Source organism: Dromiciops gliroides, chromosome 4 (assembly GCF_019393635.1).
Source record: "Dromiciops gliroides isolate mDroGli1 chromosome 4, mDroGli1.pri, whole genome shotgun sequence".
Taxonomy (NCBI): domain Eukaryota; kingdom Metazoa; phylum Chordata; class Mammalia; order Microbiotheria; family Microbiotheriidae; genus Dromiciops; species Dromiciops gliroides.
In genome coordinates this window covers 153,901,795-153,921,212 of record NC_057864.1, presented here as the reverse complement: position 1 = coordinate 153,921,212, position 19,418 = coordinate 153,901,795, and the positions used below count along the sequence as shown (strand labels likewise).

General features: G+C 46.0%; 1 protein-coding gene across 3 annotated transcripts; it reads left to right on the top strand.

Annotated features, from left to right (window-relative positions):
- The first annotated feature begins 1,340 nt into the window (after positions 1-1,340).
- KCNJ9 (potassium inwardly rectifying channel subfamily J member 9) lies at positions 1,341-17,845 on the top strand. Of its 3 annotated transcripts, none has more exons than XM_044003297.1 (4): positions 1,341-1,529; positions 3,857-4,038; positions 4,244-5,177; positions 14,601-17,845. In XM_044003297.1, the coding sequence occupies exons 3-4, from the start codon at positions 4,268-4,270 to the stop codon at positions 14,930-14,932; spliced, it is 1,242 nt and encodes a 413-aa protein (XP_043859232.1). In that variant the 5' UTR covers positions 1,341-1,529; positions 3,857-4,038; positions 4,244-4,267; the 3' UTR covers positions 14,933-17,845. The 3 variants fall into 3 exon arrangements, with proteins under 3 accessions (XP_043859232.1, XP_043859233.1, XP_043859231.1); XM_044003298.1 differs by lacking the exon at positions 3,857-4,038 and adding an exon at positions 2,165-2,199; XM_044003296.1 differs by lacking the exon at positions 3,857-4,038.
- Positions 17,846-19,418: the final 1,573 nt, after the last annotated feature.

The window sequence follows — 19,418 nt, the reverse complement described above, 5'->3', positions numbered from 1 at the left end:
CACTTACTGAGTGCCATGCATAGTGCTAAGTGCTTAAGAAATATTATCTCATGGGGGGCAGCTAGGTGGCACAGTGGATAAAGAACTGGCCCTGGATTCAGGAAGACCTGAGTTCAAATCTGGCCTCAGACACTTGACACTTAACTAGCTGTGTGATGCTGGGCAAGTCACTTAACCCTCATTGCCACACCAAAAAGAAAGAAAGAAAGGAAGGAAGGAAGGAAGGAAGGAAGGAAGGAAGGAAGGAAGGAAGGAAGGAAGGAAGGAAGGAAGGAAGGAAGGAAGAAAGAAAGAAAGAAAGAAAGAAAGAAAGAAAGAAAGAAAGAAAGAAAGAAAGAAAGAAAGAAAGAAAGAAAGAAAGAAAGAAAGAAAGAAAGAAAGAAAGAAAGAAAGAAAGAAAGAAAGATTATTTCATTTGAGCCTCACAATCCTTGGAGGTAGGTGCTATTACCCCCATTTTACAGATGAGGAAACTAAGACAAACGGAAGTTAAGTGATTTGCCCAAGGTCACAAAACTAGTAGGTATCTGAGGTCGGATTTGAACTCAACTGTTTTCTGACTTCAAGGCCAGTACCCTATCCCTTCTACCACCTCCGCCTCTGTGAATAAGTGAAGGCACTGCCCACACAGATGCAATCATGGTTTGTTTTTTTTTAAAGTACTGCAGTGAATATTTCTACAGCATTATGTATGTCTAAAATGATTTCACATTATTTTGAGATAATACAATTGTCCAGTGAATTAGGTAGTGTCTTCATCTGGCAAAGAAACTGAGGCAAAATGAATTTAAGCTTATGTATGTGACTCACTCTAGATCTCACAGCTAATTAATAAAGAAGCTAAGGTCCCTAACTTTCTGCCTGCCAATACTTCCCCAGTGCCCATCCCACTCCTCTCAGTCACCCCCAGGTTCCCCCTCTCAATCTCCCCTGAACACTCTTCAGGGTTAAACTTGGACTACTACAACCTGAAGAATCTCAGTCAGGGAATAGCTGATTTCATGTGTATCCTTGTCAAGTAAGATACCTCACCTTCCCCTGATGAGGGATATCTCTGGTATCCTTAGAAAGCCCAGCCCTGCCCCTATCTCCAAACCTATTAGATCCCTCAATTTCACAAAAGGAAAAGGAATTTCTGTAGAATGAGCTGACTTCCTTGGTGGTAGAGGGGGGAGGTCTGGCGCAAGGAGTGGAGAGGAGGGTGGTAAATATTAGCTAAAAATAACCATAGCGTGTTGATCAGCCTCTAGTGGTACCCAGGATTGGGGGAGAGTAGGGGGAGGGCGGGAGCCGTCGCCTAGGAGGCCACCAGACTGGTTACCGTGGAAACAGGCAGGAGCAGGGGAGCCTGGGAAGTTAGGATGACACAGATAGCAAGTCCTGGTCGGAGCTGCCGCTAAATTTAGGAAAAACAGTGGTGTCCTCGACTTCCAATCTCCTGGGGGGGCAGCCCTGGGGGGGAGGTGTCAGGGGCATGGACGCCACCCCCCGGGGGGCCCTGCTGCTATCTCCTCTGCTCCCCATGCACTGTGAGTTGAGTTGTGGAGGGGGGATTCAGGGTCTGGGGATCCCAATTTCTGTGGCAATAGGGAGGATGGGATGAGGGATGGGGGGGTGTGGATCCCTCAAATTCTCTTCAGACCACCTTGTGGATGGTTGCTTCCCCAATCCTCTTATATACTTCACTCCCTGTGGTGTATGTTTTGGGAGGGGGAAGTGATACCAAGGAGGACTGAAAGACTGGGGACCTTTGGGAATGGGGAAGAAGAGAACCCACAGAAGATAAGGTAGGGGGTGGGGAGGAATGCAGAGAGAGACCGGGCAGGTCCTGGGATGGAAAGTGTCATTTGGGATCTTTCCACCCCCGACAAGGGAAAGGGCAGCCCCTCTTCACCCTAACTGGAAGGAAAGGGGTCAGGATGGGGTAAGAATGGAAGGAGGGTCAGCCCTAGTTCTGGAATAATGGGTGAGGAGAGAAGGTTACTAAAGAGGGAGCTTAATGCTTGGATCTCCTTCGTAGTGCAGACAGGATGAGAGAAAGGACACCTGGGACTCTAGTGAGGCTGGAGCACTTTGAGAGGGGCCAGGGGCTTGTGGGACAGCTGGGTTGTTTTTTGAGTGACCTAGGGCCTCTGAGTTGGCAAATGCTTAAAAATCACTCCAGGAGGACAACTCCAGCCGCAGTGGAAGAAAAAGGAGGTCAGTGATGGGAGGAGGGATGAGAGGGAAGGAATTGTTTGTTACTATCCTGTTCAAAGTTGGGGTAATACTACACTCTGTGATTAGAATGGTGTTCTCTGAGCCTTCCTGGAGAATGTCTGGGGATGGTCTGGCCCCTAAGCCCTGAAGCCTTTTCCAGGTTCTCCTCCTATAGAGAATATGGCTGCAGGACCTCTAGGGCCTGGAGTTACAAATCCAGGCAATTTTTCTGCGGGTCCTGGCCAGACTCTTCCCCGAACTCCTCATTCTACTCCACAATATCCCTCTTTTCTCTTATGCCACTTTTTTTTTTCATTCTGCTCCCTATATTCTCCAATTATTAACTAAAGCTGGGGACTCTGGATTGATTTAGGGATGAAGTCCAGGCAAATTTCAGGTGCTGATCGCTGAGAGAGGTCTTTTATGATAGAGGAAAGAAAAGGAGGGGGTAGCAAGACTAATAAGGGTGAGATTCCTGGTAAAGGCCAAATTTAGGGAAGAAAAATGAGTGGGTCAGTCAATGTGAGGAGGTTATATCAAGAGCCAGGAGAGATGAGGAAGAAGGAACTGAATGGTTTGGGGTGTGGACTAGAGCTTCATTTAATCTCATCTAATACATTTTTTTCTAATGGAGAAATTGAGGCACATGGGGAGACAGACCCCACTACCAATTCTCCTGAAGGTACAAGTCCAGCCATCCCTACCTCGGTTCTGTTGCCTCTGCCTCCTTTTTTCCTGGGACCCTCCTGGCCTGAGGGTGGGCACTTCTCTATTCCTTGCCTTTCAATGATTTCTGAGAACAGGACCAAGAGGAAATTGGGCTGACCTTGCAACAGAGGGAATGGTGGTTAGACCTCAGTTAGAATTTCTGGGGGTGGAGGTGGGTGGGTGGGACTTCCTAACAGAGAAAAACCTCCATTCATTTTCCAAACCCAGAGTTCCTTTTTTGCCTCCCTGGAGGCAAAAAGTAGTATTAGTGGAAAGAGAACTGGATTTAAAGTCAGAAGATGAGATTGAGCCTGAACTAGGTATGACTTTGGAGGAGTCACCTCACCTCTCTGACCTTCAGTCCCCTTATCTGTAAAAGAAGGATAAAAAATTTGCACCACCTTCCCTGCAGGCTTATTGTAAGGAAAGAACTGTGTAAACCATAAAAGTGCCAAATAAATAAGAGCTATTATTATCTCCTTGTGGGGGTAGAGAAGAATGGGAGAAGTGAGGTGAGCACGATAGAAGGGGGGAAAGACTCATTTTTAGTTATTTCCAGAGTAAAAGGAAAGGAGAGCTGGGAAGGCAGCTATGGGGGTGGGGGTGGGGGTGGGGGCAGGAGTGGCCTTAAACGATTGCTAGAGGAGAATGTTATGGGTTCTGGACAGGTTAAGTGGTAGTCCAGTAATTCATAGCAGAGGGAGAATAGGGACTATTTGTAAAGTGAAATGCATAGAGGTCAGGGTTAGGAGGCAAGTGCTCTGAGTTCCCATGAGGCTAAAGAATGTTCAAATAAATTTAATTCAAACCCACAAGCATTTATTTTAAAGAGTAGTAACTGACATGTATATAGCACTTTTGGGTTCACAAAATGCTTTGCACATGTCTTTCTCCTTCTGAGAGGTAGGCAGCACTGGTACCCCATCCTCGGTTTATCTGCTATGTGCAGGACACTATTCGAGGTGTTGGGAATACAAAGACAAAAAATGATCAGTCTTTGTCCTCAAGGATCCCACTCTTAGAGCTGGAAGGGACTTTGAAGATCATCTTAGTCAAACCCACCGTTTGACAGCTGAGGAGCCTGAGGCCCAGAGAGGTGAAGCCAGTGTCACCTTGCCCAAGGTGACAGAGGTAATAGTGGGCAGGGCTGGGATTGGAAGCCGGTTCCTCTCATTCTAAGTCCACGTTCATTCGGTCTTTCCGGGCGCCTTCCAGCCATGGCCACTGGGGAGGTGAAGGTGAAGTGACAGGGGAGGTGGAGGTGGAAGGGGGCTCTCCCGGTTTTATTCTCCCAGGACGTTGCTCTAACCCCGCACTGTCCCTTCCATCCCCGCAGCCTCCGAGGGGCGTCGCTGCTGACATGGCCCAGGAAAACTCGGCCTTCTCCCCTGGGCCCGAGGAGCCCCCCGCGGGTCTCCCCCGCGCCCTGGCGGCGCGCGCCGAGCCCCGCGAGCCCCCGGAGCGGCCGCCCCGACGGGGCCGCCAGCGCTACGTGGAGAAGGACGGCAAGTGCAACGTGCAGCAGGGCAACGTGCGGGAGACGTACCGCTACCTGACGGACATCTTCACCACGCTGGTGGACCTGCAGTGGCGGCTCAGTCTGCTCTTTTTCGTGCTCGCCTACGCGCTCACCTGGCTCTTTTTCGGCGCCATCTGGTGGCTAATCGCCTACGGCCGAGGGGACCTGGAGCATCTGGAAGACACGACGTGGACGCCGTGCGTGAACAACCTCAACGGCTTCGTGGCCGCCTTCCTCTTCTCCATCGAAACCGAGACCACCATCGGCTACGGGCACCGCGTCATCACGGACCAGTGCCCCGAGGGCATCGCGCTGCTGCTGCTGCAGGCCATCCTGGGTTCCATGGTCAACGCCTTCATGGTGGGCTGCATGTTCGTCAAGATCTCGCAGCCCAACAAGCGCGCCGCCACGCTCGTCTTCTCCTCGCACGCCGTGGTGTCTCTGCGCGACGGGCGCCTGTGCCTCATGTTCCGCGTGGGCGATCTGCGCTCGTCTCACATCGTGGAAGCCTCCATCCGCGCCAAGCTCATCCGCTCGCGCCAGACGCTCGAGGGCGAGTTCATCCCCCTGCATCAGACCGACCTCAGCGTGGGCTTTGACACGGGCGACGACCGCCTCTTTCTCGTCTCGCCACTGGTCATCAGCCACGAGATAGACGCCTCCAGCCCCTTCTGGGAGGCGTCACGCCGCGCCCTCGAGAGGGACGACTTCGAGATCGTGGTGATCCTTGAGGGCATGGTGGAGGCCACTGGTGCGGGGACTGGGGCGTGGAAGAAGGGGTCGGGAGTGGGGTGGTGTGGGGGAGGCGAGGAGTGTCAGGGAGGACGGAGACAGGGAAAATGAGAAAGGGGGCAAGCACCCCTGGTGGGAGAGGAGAGGTCAACGTTAGACAGAGTGGATAATAGGCATTCTTATGGGTGCACCGAAAAGAAGGCACCTTGGACAGTCAAATCGAGGAGGGGGTAATGCCCTCTGGCAGAAGGGCAGGAGCCTGGAGCATGAGGAGGCAAGAGGCCTTAGAACCGAGGGATTAATGAAGAATTAATTGTTCATGGGTAGATAAAGAAATGGGGAGAGCTACCCTAGAGGCTGAGAAATAGAGTGAAAGATGAGCATCAGTGTAGCATTTGTGTGGGAGGCTTGAGGGATGGGGAGGGAGACACAAAATCTTAGAGCTGGATGGGATCTAAGAGGTTAGGTTATACCTGAACAATCAATCTCCTCTACAGCAAACCTAGTAGGGAAAAACAAACAAACAAACGTCACCACCTCCTGAGGCAGCCCATTTCACTCTTGGACAGCTCAAATTGTTGGGAAATTTTCCCTATTTGGACCTGAAATCTATCTCTTTGACCCTTTTACCTTTTGTTCCTAGTCTTGGCCTCTGGAATCAAGCAGAAAAGTCTAATCCTTCTCCTGTATAATCCCTCAGATGTTTGAAGAAAGCTATCACATCTTTCTAAGTCTTCTTTTCTCCAAGCTAAACATTTCCAGATACTAGGAAGACATAATCTTCCGGCCCTTTACCACACTTTAGACACTTTCAAGCTTATCAGTGTCCTTCCTAAATTATGGCACCCAAAATTAAACACAATATCCCAGCTGCAGTCTGACTAGGTCAGAGTACAGCAGAATTATCACCTTTGCTCAGGATTCTATGCCTCTCAATACAGCCCAAGAATGCATTCACTTTTTAGCTGCAGACAACAGACAGGTGTCTGAGAGATACAGGAAGTAAAGCTTAGGGGAATCGATGAACAAAATCACAGAACGGAAAAGAGGTATTGGGGATGCTAGAAAGTGGAGAATTTGGGGGGGGTGTGGAGAAATAAGGGTTAAGTGACTTGCCCAGGGTCATACAGTTAGTAAGTGTCAAGTGTCTGAGGCTGGATTTGAACTCAGGTACTCCTGACTCCAAGGCCGGTGCTCTATCCACTGCACCACCTAGCTGCCCCCTAGGTGGAGAATTTTAAGTTGGGTCACCCTAAGGTGGGGAGGTTCGAGGGGAATTGGAGCCAGGTGGTTGGTGAAGGAGAAAAAAGACTACCAAAGAGCTAGAATAGAAGAGCAGGGACTGAGGGGACAAATAAGTATAGGAATGGGAGAAGGGTAATTAAGTGACCTCAGTGGGGAGCAGTATAGGACAGGGATAAGGGAATAGGGGTTTGGGGGTGGGGGACATATGGGGTGGTTGTTGGAGCAAAGAAAGGTATTGTTTTTGTGTCAGTACTTTTAAATGGTGCTAACAGCCAGCCGTCTTCCCTCCAATTCTAACTCTCCTTCCCAGCCCCCCAGAGATTGGAGGCTGTTGGAAAAGAGCTTAAGGTCAGCAGAGAATGGTACTCAGTCATTCAAAAACCTGTAGGCTGAGACACCCACAAGACAGGGGACTCTGAAATCGCTGTTGAGTGGTCTCAGAGCTCCTGCTGCCCCCTGGTGGTCCCTCCCTGACAAATAGATGTCTAAGAATCAACCTCTTCAGCGCTGCAAGTTTTTAGACCCCTTTCTCCCAGTATTTCCAATAGCCCAAACCCTGTTGTTCCTTTACTATCTCCTCATCATCCCTAGTATTACTCTGTGTCACCACTCCAGGCTTCTCCCCTCTCTTCCTAGTGCTTCCTAAGCCACTGCTCTACCTGCCCTAATACCTATCCCTCTCCCCACACTGCTTTAAACCCATTCCAATAATATTTCACATTCTGTCATCCACCATGGGAAAAATAAAATCTTATACCCAAAGATATCTCTGGCTATAGGTTCACAGTGTTGAGAGGGAAACTGGTCTTCTGCGGCAGATCTATGGGGGGAAAAAAGGCCCTGCTTTCTCGACCTTATTAATACCAAGTATTGTGGTCATTTCCAGGTACCGTGCTTTAAAAAGGCGGTTGGCAAAGTAAAGTATGTCCAAAGAAGCATAATGAGGTTGATGAGTTTGTAAAGAATAATTGAAGAAACGGGGAGCATTTGATGTAAAAATAACTAAAGATGGGGCAGCTAGGTGGAGCAGTGGATAAAGCACTGGATTCAGGAGGACCCGAGTTCAAATCTGACCCCAGACACTTGACTAGCTGTTTGACCCTGGGCAAGTCACTTAACTGTCATGGCCCTGACCAGAAACAAAAACAAAAACAAAAAATAACTAAAGACATGTAAGAGCTGACTTCAAATCTATGCATGATTGCAGAAGAGAATAGACTTCTCTGCTGCCTAAGCCAGGGTAAACAGATAGGAAATACAGGGAAACACAGCTTGGCACAACAAAATGTGGCTTGATTAACAATTAGAGCTGTCCAACAACGGACCAGGTTGTTTCTCAAAGGATTGTAATCCTCATCATTGGTAATATTTAAGCAGAGATTAAATTTCCATTTTAGTGCTGAGGAAAACCTTGAAAATCTAATCACTGCATCACAGGAACTGAATGTTGTAAAGGATTTCAAAGGCTGTCTAGCCTAACCCATACGTGACCAAGAAATCCCTCATCAATATCATTTGCAAGTAGTTAGCTATTCAGTTTTTGTGAGACTTCCAGTAATGGAGAACCCAATTGGCCAATCAAAAAGCATTTTTTTGAAGCTTCTTTCTTTTTTTTTTTTAATAATTTTTTTTTTTTTTTGCGGGGCAATGGGGGTTAAGTGACTTGCCCAGGGTCACACAGCTAGTAATTGTCAAGTGTCTGAGTCTGGATTTGAACTCAGGTCCTCCTGACTCCAGGGCCGGTGCTTTATCCACTGCGCCAGCTAGCTGCCCCCCCAAAAAGCATTTATTAAACACTTACCATAAGAGAAGCCATGTAGCATAGTGGTTAGATAACAAGCCTCAGAGTCAGGTTTCAAGTCCTTTCTGATGTGCGACTGTGGTGCAGTGGATAGAGCACTGGCCCTGAAGTCAGTAGCACCTGAGTTCAAATCTCAGCTCAGATACTTACTAGCTGGGCAAGTCACTTAACCCTAATTACCTTAAACATCTGGGGCCATCTCCAGTCATCCTGATGTATATCTTGCCACTGGACCCAGATACTCTGGAGGAGAGAGTGAGGTTGGTGACCTTGCACAGCCCTCCCTCACTTAAACCAAATTCAGTGCAAGTCATGACATCACCTCCTGATGTCATGGTCCTCTTTGAGAAGGACAAACAACAACCGCTGTGTAATTATAGACAAGTCACTTAGATTTTCAATGTTCTAAGCAACTCTCTAAGCCTATAACTGCCCAATCACTTCCAAATCATGCTTCCTTTGTTCTGCCCAACTTCCTTATCCCCTTATTCACTCTGGCCCCACAGAGCAAAACTAGATCATTGGGTGAAAGTTACAAATAGGCAACTTTAGGTATGATATAAGGAGAAAGTTCCCAACAATTGGATCTATTAAAAATGGAATTGGGCTATTTCATTAGTTAGTGGAGTCCTCTTTATTTGAAATCTTAGAGCCAATGTTGGATGACCACTTGTGGTGCTATACATAATCCCTATTCAAGGATTAGTTGAACTAAATGGATGTGAGATTCCTTCCAACCCTGAAATTCTGTGATTATATTCTGAAGTTCATAATAAAGACAGACAGATTCAGGAACATGGAGGGAATGATGGAAAAACAGAAGAATAGGAACAGAAAAGGGAATTTCAGGGCTCAGGATGATAAAGGTTTTGAGTGATGGTGAATTTCGTGTATAACCACTACCACGAGTAGCTGAGGTAGACAAAAGATATAGTCCCTGGAAGCTGAGGGGGCTGATGAACTGGAGTCCAGACTGTTTAAGGAGGTAGCAACTTAAATATGGCAGCCCCCAAGTATGAGATTGGGAGTGAGGGAGAAGTGGAAAAGAATGCCTATAAACTATCCTTTTAGTAAAGTACTCTAGGATTTTGCCAGCAATAGAAGTCAAGTTTATTCATTTTACCTTTTTTGAAAATCAAGACTCTTGCTCTTCTCTAGCCCTGCAGCACCTCTCCCCTTCTCCAAGATCTTTCAAATGTTTTAGTGGCACAGCAGGCCCATCTGTCAGTTAGTACCCTGGATGTAAGGGCCAGGAGCCAAGTCATCAGGGTCTGTTGACTTGTTGTTATTTGTCCTTTCAAAGAGGACCATTGACATCATGGGGTGATGTCTTGACTTACACATGAATTGGATTTAAGTGAGGCAGAGTTGCACAAAGCTGACTTGAACTCATTGAGGGCAGCAGCCAAATATTGTATTGTCAACTCCTCAACTAGCTTGGCTTTCCATTTCCTGCTAACCGTTTTTATTCTCTCTTTTTTGGTCTGCGGATCCTTCTCTTTGGAAGATTAGATATTAACAATATGAATGGAGTAGTTTGGCCTTCTCACTATCATCAGTTCTAATACTTTCATCATCCAAAGCCACAGTTCCATCCTTTCTTTGATCTTCCTCGTGCAGCCCCTCCCCACAATTTAGAGAAAATAAAAATAAATGTAAAAGATCTTTGAAAGGCAGCATAAGATAGTAAATAGGGCATTGGATTTGGGGTGGAGTCTTCTGATTCTGCTTCCTTTACTCTGCAACATTTCATTTAAGTAATCCCAGGTTTCACTGAAACCATCCCTCTCCTTATTTCTTATGCCATAATATTATTCCAATTTGGTCAGCCATTCTCCAGTTGATGGGCATCTTCTTACCTTCCAGTTCTTTGTTTCTACAAAAAGAACTGCAATAAATATTTTCTGTGTATATGGATCCTTTTCCTCTTTCCTGATCTCTTTGAGGGGATAGATCCAGTAGTGGTATTGCCAGGTCAGAGAGTATGTACAGTTTAATGTCTTTGGGGGCATGGCTCCATATTGCTTTTCAGAATGATTAGACCAATTCACAGCTTCATCAATAGGGCATTAATGTGCCTGTTTTCCCACAGGCCCTCCAATATTTGTCAGTCTGACATGGGTGAGGTACAAGTTCAGCATTTCTTTAATTTGCATTTCCCTAATCATGATTTGAATTATGTTTCCATATGGCTGTTGATAGCTTGAATTTCTTCCCTTGAAAACTTCCTGTTCATATCCTTTAACCGTTTATCAATGGCAATACGTTTTCTATAATGTAATTTCCACTGATGAAATCATGTTTCTGATACTGAAACATTTCACAGTGCCGAGGGCTTTCTGATGAGAGCGTTCTCTTTCTCATTCTTCAGTAACTGTGTCTGTTAAGGGAGGCAGAGCTCCATCATCTACACAAGCAGTTATCATGATTCATCCCCACAGGGATTGCTTCCCAGGATGCAGGATGCTTCAGGAGGCAGGCTGGTGGTTCGGAAGGTGCTCTAACTACCCGGGCTCTTGGGCTCACCTTTTTGTCGTCGAGAGTTGGTCAGCAATTGATGAAGAAGGTGGGCCCCTGCTTCATAGTGATTGCTCCCCTCAGTGATGGTTATGAGGCCCTGGCTGGAAGCAAGGCCTGGGGTCCGGAGGCACTGCTGTTTCCAAGGCTCTTGGGGTTCAGGGGCTTGGGATATCTCCATCAGGGTTTGAGGAAAGTGATGGTTAGGGTGGTAACAGTGTTTTGACTTGCCTAGCATCTACTGCCTCCTATCTTTCCCTCAGGGTACCTTGCTGCTTCAGTAGGCTAGCTTGCCTGCCTTGTAGATGGCAGTTGAAAGGGATGGCTGTCCTCTTTTCCACAAGAGCTGGTTCCTCTTATAATAGCTTCAAGAGCTGGGCTGGAACAGAGCCATTGATCTGGGGCATGCTACTATTCCTAGAGCTCTTGGACCTACCTGCCCATGAGTGGCAGATGGTGTTGGTAGTGGTAAGGAAGTGATTGGTCCCCTCAATAACCAAAGCTCATAGGCTTTAAAAGCACTTTCCTCATAGCAACTCTGAGATGTAGGTAGTATAGGAATTATTATATACATTTTTTAACCTGACCTATATTTTCATCCTTTTATGGAGTTCCCACTGAGGAACCTCCTCTACTAATGGAGATTGCAATCTTATAGTCTTAGAAAGTTACCCAGAGGTACTAAGAGCATAAACCGCTTATCCAGAGTTATGCAGTCAGTACATTTGTAGAGATGGGTCTTGGAGAACAAGTCTGAGACTTAACTCCTCTATATTCTGCTGCTTCCCTATTCCCATTTTATAGATCAACAAACTGAAACTGAGCGGCAAAGTGACTTGTGGGACAATTAGTATCAAAGGTCTCCTGAATTGAGCCTCAGTGCCATTCCTCTACAAACAGGCAATGTGGTAGAGTGGAGGGAGTTCTGGGCTCAGAGACAAGAAAACCTATCTCTGAGTTCTACCTCAAACACTCACGACCTGAGTCACCCTGGGTGAACTCCTCGCCTTCATGCCTCTGAGCTTCAGTATTCTCATCTGTAAAATTGTCATAATAATAGCACCTAGTGCCCAGGGTTCTTGTGAGGATCAAACATTTGTAAGCTATTTTGTAAACCTTAGAGCATTATATTGGTGTTTTTTTGGTGAGGCAATTGGGGTTAATTGACTTGCCCAGGGTCACACAGCTAGTAAGTGTTAAGTGTCTGAGGCTGGATTTGAACTCAGGTCCTCCTGAATCCAGGGCCGGTGGGTGCTCTATCCACTACGCCACCTAGCTGTCACCCTTAGAGCATTATATTAACGTAAACTGTTATTACTATAATTACTGATGAGGTCTAATTTGCTTCCTTGAAATTAGTATCTCCAGCTGCCTCTGATTATTACCCATTCTTTGTATGTAGACAACTGAGACCATGAGTTTTAAGACTTTGTCTCTTTGAGGATACTCTCTCTATCAATCAGCAAGCATTTATGAAGTGACTGCGATGTGCCAGGTATTATGCTAGCACTCAGGATACAAGGATAATAATGAACACAGTTCTTGCCCTCAAGGAACTTACGTTCTAATGGGGAAGAGAACAGGTACATATATAAGTTTATACTAAATAAGTACAAAGTTATTGAGGGATGGGAAGGAGCTGTTATGATGAAGAAAGGCTTTAAGTAAAAGGTGGTTAGTACTTGATCTGAGCCTTGAAGGAAAACAGGAATTCTAAGAGTGAGGAGGGCATTCAAGGCAAGGAGGACAGCTACTGCAAAGACCTGGAAACAGGAGATGGAGAGTGGAGGGGGAGGAATAGCAAGAACTCCAGCTTGACTGGACTGCAGGGATAGTCTGGGAGGGCATCTAGGTGGCGCAGTGGATAAAGCACCAGCCCTGGATACAGGATGATCTGAGTTCAAATCCGGTCTCAGATACTTGACACTTACTAGCTATGTGACCCTGGACAAGTTATTTAACCCTCATTGCCCCCCCCCCAAAAAAAAGATAGTCTGGGGTCAGGTTGTGAAGGGCTTTAAATGCCTAACAGAAGGAAGGGAATGAGCATTTATTAAGTGCCTATCATGTGCCAGCCACTGTGCTAAGCATTTTACAATTATTATCTCATTTGATCTTACAACAAGCCTGGGAGATAGATATTATTGTTATCACATCTTGCAGTTGAGGAGACTGAGGCAAACAGAGGTCACACAGCTACTATAGCTATGCAATACAGCTGTGACTGCAGGCCCAATTTTCTATCCGCTGTGCTACTTAGCTACTTTGAGGTAGCAAAGAGAAAATTATACTTGATTCTAGAGGCAATAGAGAGCCAGTGAAGTTTCTTGAGTAGGAGAGTGACATTGTCAGATCTAAAGTCTAGGGCAGCTAGGTGGCACAATGGATAGAGTGCCAGACCCGGAATCAGGAACACCTGAGTTCAAATCTGACCTCAAGACACTTACTAACTGGGTGACCCTGGGCAAGTCTCTTAAGCCCAGTTTGTCTTAGTTTCTTCATCTGTAAAATGAGCTGGAGAAGGAAATGGCAAATCACTCCAGTATCTTTGCCAGAAAAACCTCAAATGGGGTCAGGAAGAGTCAGCCACAACTGAATAATAACAACAAAGCTTGAGGAAAAATAAAAAGGAAATCAATTAGGAGATAATCCAAATAGTCTGACTGAGAAGTGATACAATCCTGAACTAAAGTGGTGGCTATGTGAATGGAAGGAGGGGGACTGATGCAAGGAATATCGTAGCTTTGAGAGGATGTGAGCCTTTTTTTCCTTTTACTGTCTCTGTTACAGATATAGATACAACATATATATCTGTGATAACAGGTTCATAAAATTTTTGTGGACAGTTTTCTCCCTTTCCTTCCCTTTTTATTTTAAAACCCATTTGATCATGTTTCCAAGACTTGAGGCAAATGTTTTACAAGCCCTTGTCTGGTATATTCTATCCCTGCCCAAGAACCAAATATTCCTCTCTTCTTTTACAACTAAAAAAGCTGGGGCAATGAAAGGTTAAGTGACTTGACTGCAAAGGGTAAAACACAGACCTCTCATACCTGAAGTGAGATGCAGAATAGCAGATAAGATTGTTGTAGAAAAGATTCCTGCATTGGGAGAGGTCCTAGACTAGGTCAGGGCTTCTTAAACTTTTTCCACTCTCCACCACTTTTTTTTTGTTTTTGGTGGGGCAATTAGGGTTAAGTGACTTGCCCAGGGTCACACAGCTAGTAAGTGTTAAGTGTCTGAAGCTGGATTTGAACTCAGGTACTCCTGACTCCAGGGCTGGTGCTCTATCCACTGCGCCACCTAGCTGCCCTCTCCACCACTTTCTACCTGAGAAATTTTTACCTGACCTTGGGTATATTGGTATACAAAATAGGTATACATAACCTATTACTGTTGCCAAAATGTTTGCAACCCCCACATTCGGTTACCTGACCCTATGTGGGGTCCCACCCATAGTTTAAGAATTTAGGGACTAGGTAACTTAGAAGGCCTCTTCCATAGGATTTCAATAGCCAATGGACGTATCCCCAGACATCAATTCTAGAGAGATGGGAAGGTATAAAGAGGTATGGGGTGCTTAGAAAGGTTAGTTGCAGATGGATTTCTGGAGGATGGAAATGTGGATCAGAATTTTGACAAATCTAGAGGGTAGGAAAAGAATGGAAGAGGGTGTCCACAGTAAGGTGGGGAAGAAACGAGGATTAAGTTCACATGGCTAAAGTAAAGATTCTGAGTGCATGTGAAAGTGTCTCTAAGGTACACAAAACAGTAAGGCCAAAGGGGCCTTGAGATGAAAGAATGTGTTTGGAGATGATAGAGGGAAGTTTGGGGCAAGGGACCCCTTTCTTGACCCCTTCTGTTCTCCCCAATTCCCAGGGATGACATGCCAAGCTAGGAGCTCATATCTGGTGGATGAGGTGCTGTGGGGTCACCGCTTTATGTCCGTACTGAGCCTGGAGGACGGCTTCTATGAGGTGGACTATGCCAGTTTCCATGAGACCTTCGAGGTACCCACCCCTTCCTGCAGTGCCCGAGAGTTGGCTGAAGCTGCTGCCCGGCTTGATGCTCATCTCTACTGGTCCATCCCCAGCCGGCTGGATGAGAAGGTGGAGGAGGAAGGGGCGGGAGAGGGGCCGGGCTGGGGGAATGAAGGAGACAAGGAGAAGAATGGCCGCTTGCCCCCTCCAGAGAGTGAGTCCAAAGTGTAGCTATAGCCAGAGGAGGTAGGATACACCCCTCCCCCACTACCTCCCAATTCCCAGTGTCAGACAAATAGCCAGGATCAAGACAGACGGGAAGAATGGTCACAGAGAGGCCCAGGCATAAAAGAGAAAAAGACTTAAGTATCTAGAAAGGTGTTGAAATTCAGTGAGCCCCTTTAGAATTTCAAGTCTAAGATCCACTCTGGGGAGAGAGTGCTAGTGCAGGTGTTGGGGAGGGGGTGATTAAGAATGCATTTGCCATGGAGATAGAGTGAGTGGAATAGGGGTCATGGACCATTGCATTTATATTTCTAATTATCTGTTTAAAGATGGACACACATTTGAGTCACCGAGGGTCAGATCAGTATTTGGGTGAGAGGGCAGGGGGAGAGAGAAATAATCTAATGAGAAAATAACTAGATGGGGAATTGGGATTTTTATGAGAAGATGGGTAGAGAAATGGATGAAGTGATAAAATTAGGATTAGATTGGATTAAGTTGTTGAGTGGATGGGGATAGGGAATTGTATGGGAAGCTGAGAGGGTGGATGGATTGATCGAAGGACAGAGACAGAAATACATGGACATTAGTTGAGTGAGTAGGAGTGAGTGGCAGAATGGATAAGAATGTTGATAAATGGAAAAACAGAAGGGAGAGAGAGGAATATAGGAACTCCTCCTGCCCCATGCTGGTAAAGCAGAGAGCTCTGAGTTGAGGTTAGAGAGAAGAACTGTGCTTGAGGGGTAGAAAGAGTGACCCGTGGGTAGCTGGCTCTTCAGATGGGCTTTTAAAAAACTTCTATATTAAGAGAATTATATGTAAATACAGATCTATTTTTTAATGGTGGGGTGGGAGGGGGTGGTAAAGCCTTGGGGGTGATCCCAACACTAGCAGGTAACTCCAGTGCAGTTGGGGATCAGAGGAGGCTCTTCCTGGAGAGAAGAGAGGGCATTCGAGTGGTGGTGAACCTTCAGACAGGGTTTCATAAGCTGGAACTGAAGAAGGAGCCTCTTCTATCACTTTTGTCACCATTGAGCAAGATGAAAGACAGAGGAAAGAGATCATCAGTGCTATTGACTAGGCACCAACTGTGTGCTGAGTCCTGACCTGGGAATCACAGATAGAGGCAATAGGACCTGAGAAGAACTAGCCACTCTCCTTGCCCTCTGTTTGGTAAGAAAGCATACACACGTGGAAAAGGCGGAATAGACAATGTGCCAATCCAGGAAAATCAGTATAACTAAGACTGAGACCAAGTGCTAAGCGGTGCCCAATAATGAGCATGCAAGTTGGGCAGGGGCAGTGGTCTTGGAAGGCACCTTTGAGCGGAGTTCTACAACATTTAGGGCTCTGCGATGGTGGGCAAAGAGGCTAGAGTGATTACCCTGAGTAGGACGAATACATAGAATTCAGGAGGTGGGAATGGGAGCGGACCAGCTTGGCAGAGCCAGGTGAGACGGGCTCCCTGAGCATAGTGGGAAGAAGGCCTTGAATTTCAGGATTAAGAATTTGGATTCTGCAGAGTTGGTATAACCATTGATGGTTTTTCAACAGCCCAATAAGCATTGATTAAGTTCTTGTTATGTGCCAGGCACTGGGGTGACAAAAATGACAAAAATGACACAGTACCTGCCCTCGTGGGGCTTGTATTTAGTTGGAGGGAGATGACATGCACAGAGAAGTAAATACAAATATAGGGATAAGGACCAGACCAGTGTTTTCACTAGACATGGAAACTCCCTGTCCAATTCCTTTTACCAGTGTAATAGTTGACACCTTCTCTGCAATGTATAATCTTATCGAGATCTCTGAAAAGAGTAAGTGACTTACCTAAATCCACTTTGCACTGCCTTCCTAGATTCAGGGCCAGCTCTAGTCATTATGCTTATACTTAAGTAAAGATGCAGCAAGTGGGGAGGAGGAGGGTGCAGAGAGAAACACAAAACAGCATGGGGAGTCCTGGAAAGGCATCCTCTAGGATGTGGCGCTTGAGCTGAGCCTTGCAGAGAGCTAGGGAGACCACAATGTAATGATGGGGAAGTAGAGCATTGCAGAAAGCAGGAGGAAGGGAGTGGGGATGGAGGGGAGGATCGGCCAGGGCAGTCCATGCCAAGGCAGAAAGACAAGAGCAGGATATTCGTAGGGAACCAACAGCAGGGGAGTGACACTGAATTATGATGGAAGTGTGCTTTAGGAAGATTTGTAGGGTGAATTGGAAGGGAGAGAAAAAGGGGGCAGGGACCTCAGGAGGCAATGAGGAAGCAGTTGCATTAACCCATCCATGAGGGGACTGAAGGAAATGGCATTTAAGTTGGACTTTAAAGGTTTAGAGATTGGATTCAAGCTTGGGTTAATCCCCTGGGACTGATTCCTCTGAGGAGAGAGCACCTGAATTCAAGTGGTGAACATGGAAAGGGAGTCAAATCTCTTGAAGGAGAGGGATGACCAGGATGTAGTAATGGATGGAATAAGAGGAATGTAACAGAGAAAAGATTCAAAGATGATTTAGACTGTGACTATGGCTTGCTGTCTGTCTGTGCTGCTCTGACCAGGAGCCCTCCCCACCCAACTCATCTCCCTTTCATATCCTCTCATGCCCTGCCTGCCCTTCCCATCCTCCTGACCCAGTAATTAAAAGAGTAGAGACCTGTGGGACCAGATCATGAGTGATAAGGGTGAGGGCAAAGCTCAGATCATAAGGTGTGGTGAGAGGAAGGCAAAACCTCTGGGGCCCATCTTATTAAAGGAAGTGGAAGAAAACAAGAGCACTCACAGCTTGGTCCTACCTACCCCCAGAAGGGAGTGGGAAAAATATATGACAGTACTGTCTTAGTAAGGGTCATTTGCTTCACAACTGTGACTTCATACTCACGCCTGCTCTTTAATAAACTTACAGCCCCTCTGGGGAGAAGAACCCTAGCCCCATGTCTGGTCTGTTCCAGGCGTGCGAGTGTGTGTGTGTGTGAGTGTGTGTGTGTGAGTGTGTGTGTGAGTGTGTGTGTGTGTGTGTGTGTGTGTGTGTGTGTGTGTGTGTAGGGGGGAGTGGGTAGTGATGGGAATGAGTGTCCCTGGGAAACTGAACAATAGGATTATCAATGATGGGAGATGCTCAAGAGCCAAGCTTCTTTCAGGGTAGGAAATACGGGACATTTAGGGTCCTTTCCAAAGTTATTATTACTACTATGACTGCTAATAGTAACAGATGATAATTACATACTTTTTTGGTTTGATCCTCACAACAAATTACATGATGTAGGTACTATAGGTATCTTTATCCTCATTTTACTGATGAGGAAACAGAGACTCTGAGAACTGAAGTGATCTGACCATGGTCACACAGCTGAGAAGTATGAGAGGCAGCATGCTTATTTGCCAAATGCACAGGAGACATCAAACTGGGAGGCAAATTTCAAGCTGTCTGCATCTCTGGATGATAGAGGCAGGATCCCCCCAAATCCCAGCAGACTAGTATGATGGGATCAATCTGCTTACTTCTATATGTCAGTGACCCATGACTTCATCCTCTGGGGCTGTCCTTCTGCCAGTGTAGATTACAGTTCCTTTATATCTGAATGGATGGATTTTGGAGAGTTATTCCATGACCATGGAATCTCTGTTGCTCTGACAATGAATTAATTCCCTGTCACTTAACTAGGCTGATCCTAAGACAGGAGACATCATTAGGCATCGAGGTGGTGCCGTGGAGTGCAAGTATTGTTCCATGTTGACCAGACTGGAGTCAGGAAGACCTGTGTTCAAATCCAGTCTCAGATACTTACTAACTGTGTGAACCTGGGCAACTGACTTAACCTCTGCTCACTTCAGTTTCCTCTGGTGTAAAATGGGAATGATAATAGAACTTAACTCTTAGAGTTGTTGTGAGAATCAAATGAGGTAATATATTGCAAAGCACTAGGCACATGCTATAGAAATGTTATCTATTATTATCCTCTGTCTCATGAGGATTGTACTGAAAGCCTTTAGGTCTGGTCAAAATGCGATAGTTCTTTCACTCCATGGACATTGCCTTCAAGAACTAAGACTCACCCCCATAGCACGATGAAGCACTGGAATGAGACTTTGAGGTGTGGGGGAAGGATCTAATAGGATAAAATTCAATTAGGATAAATACAAATTCCTACATTTGGCTTCAAAAAATTCAAAGGATAGGATAGGGGAAATCCAGTTCCTATGAAAACATGTATTGCTTTCAGTGGGTTGCAAGTGCAGTATATCAATAACATAACATGGAGGCCAAAAACAAACAAAAAAATCCATTCCTATATTGCATCAAATAGTATAATGTTCAGAACAAAGGAGATAACAGTACACTGCCCTCCATTCTGGTCAAGTCCTATCTGAAATACTGCATTCCTTTGTGGGTACCATATTTTTAAAAAGACATTGACAGACTAGAATGCTTCTTGAGGATAACCAGAATGACAAGGATGCTGGAGACCATATCACGTAAGGACCATTTGAAGGAAGTGGG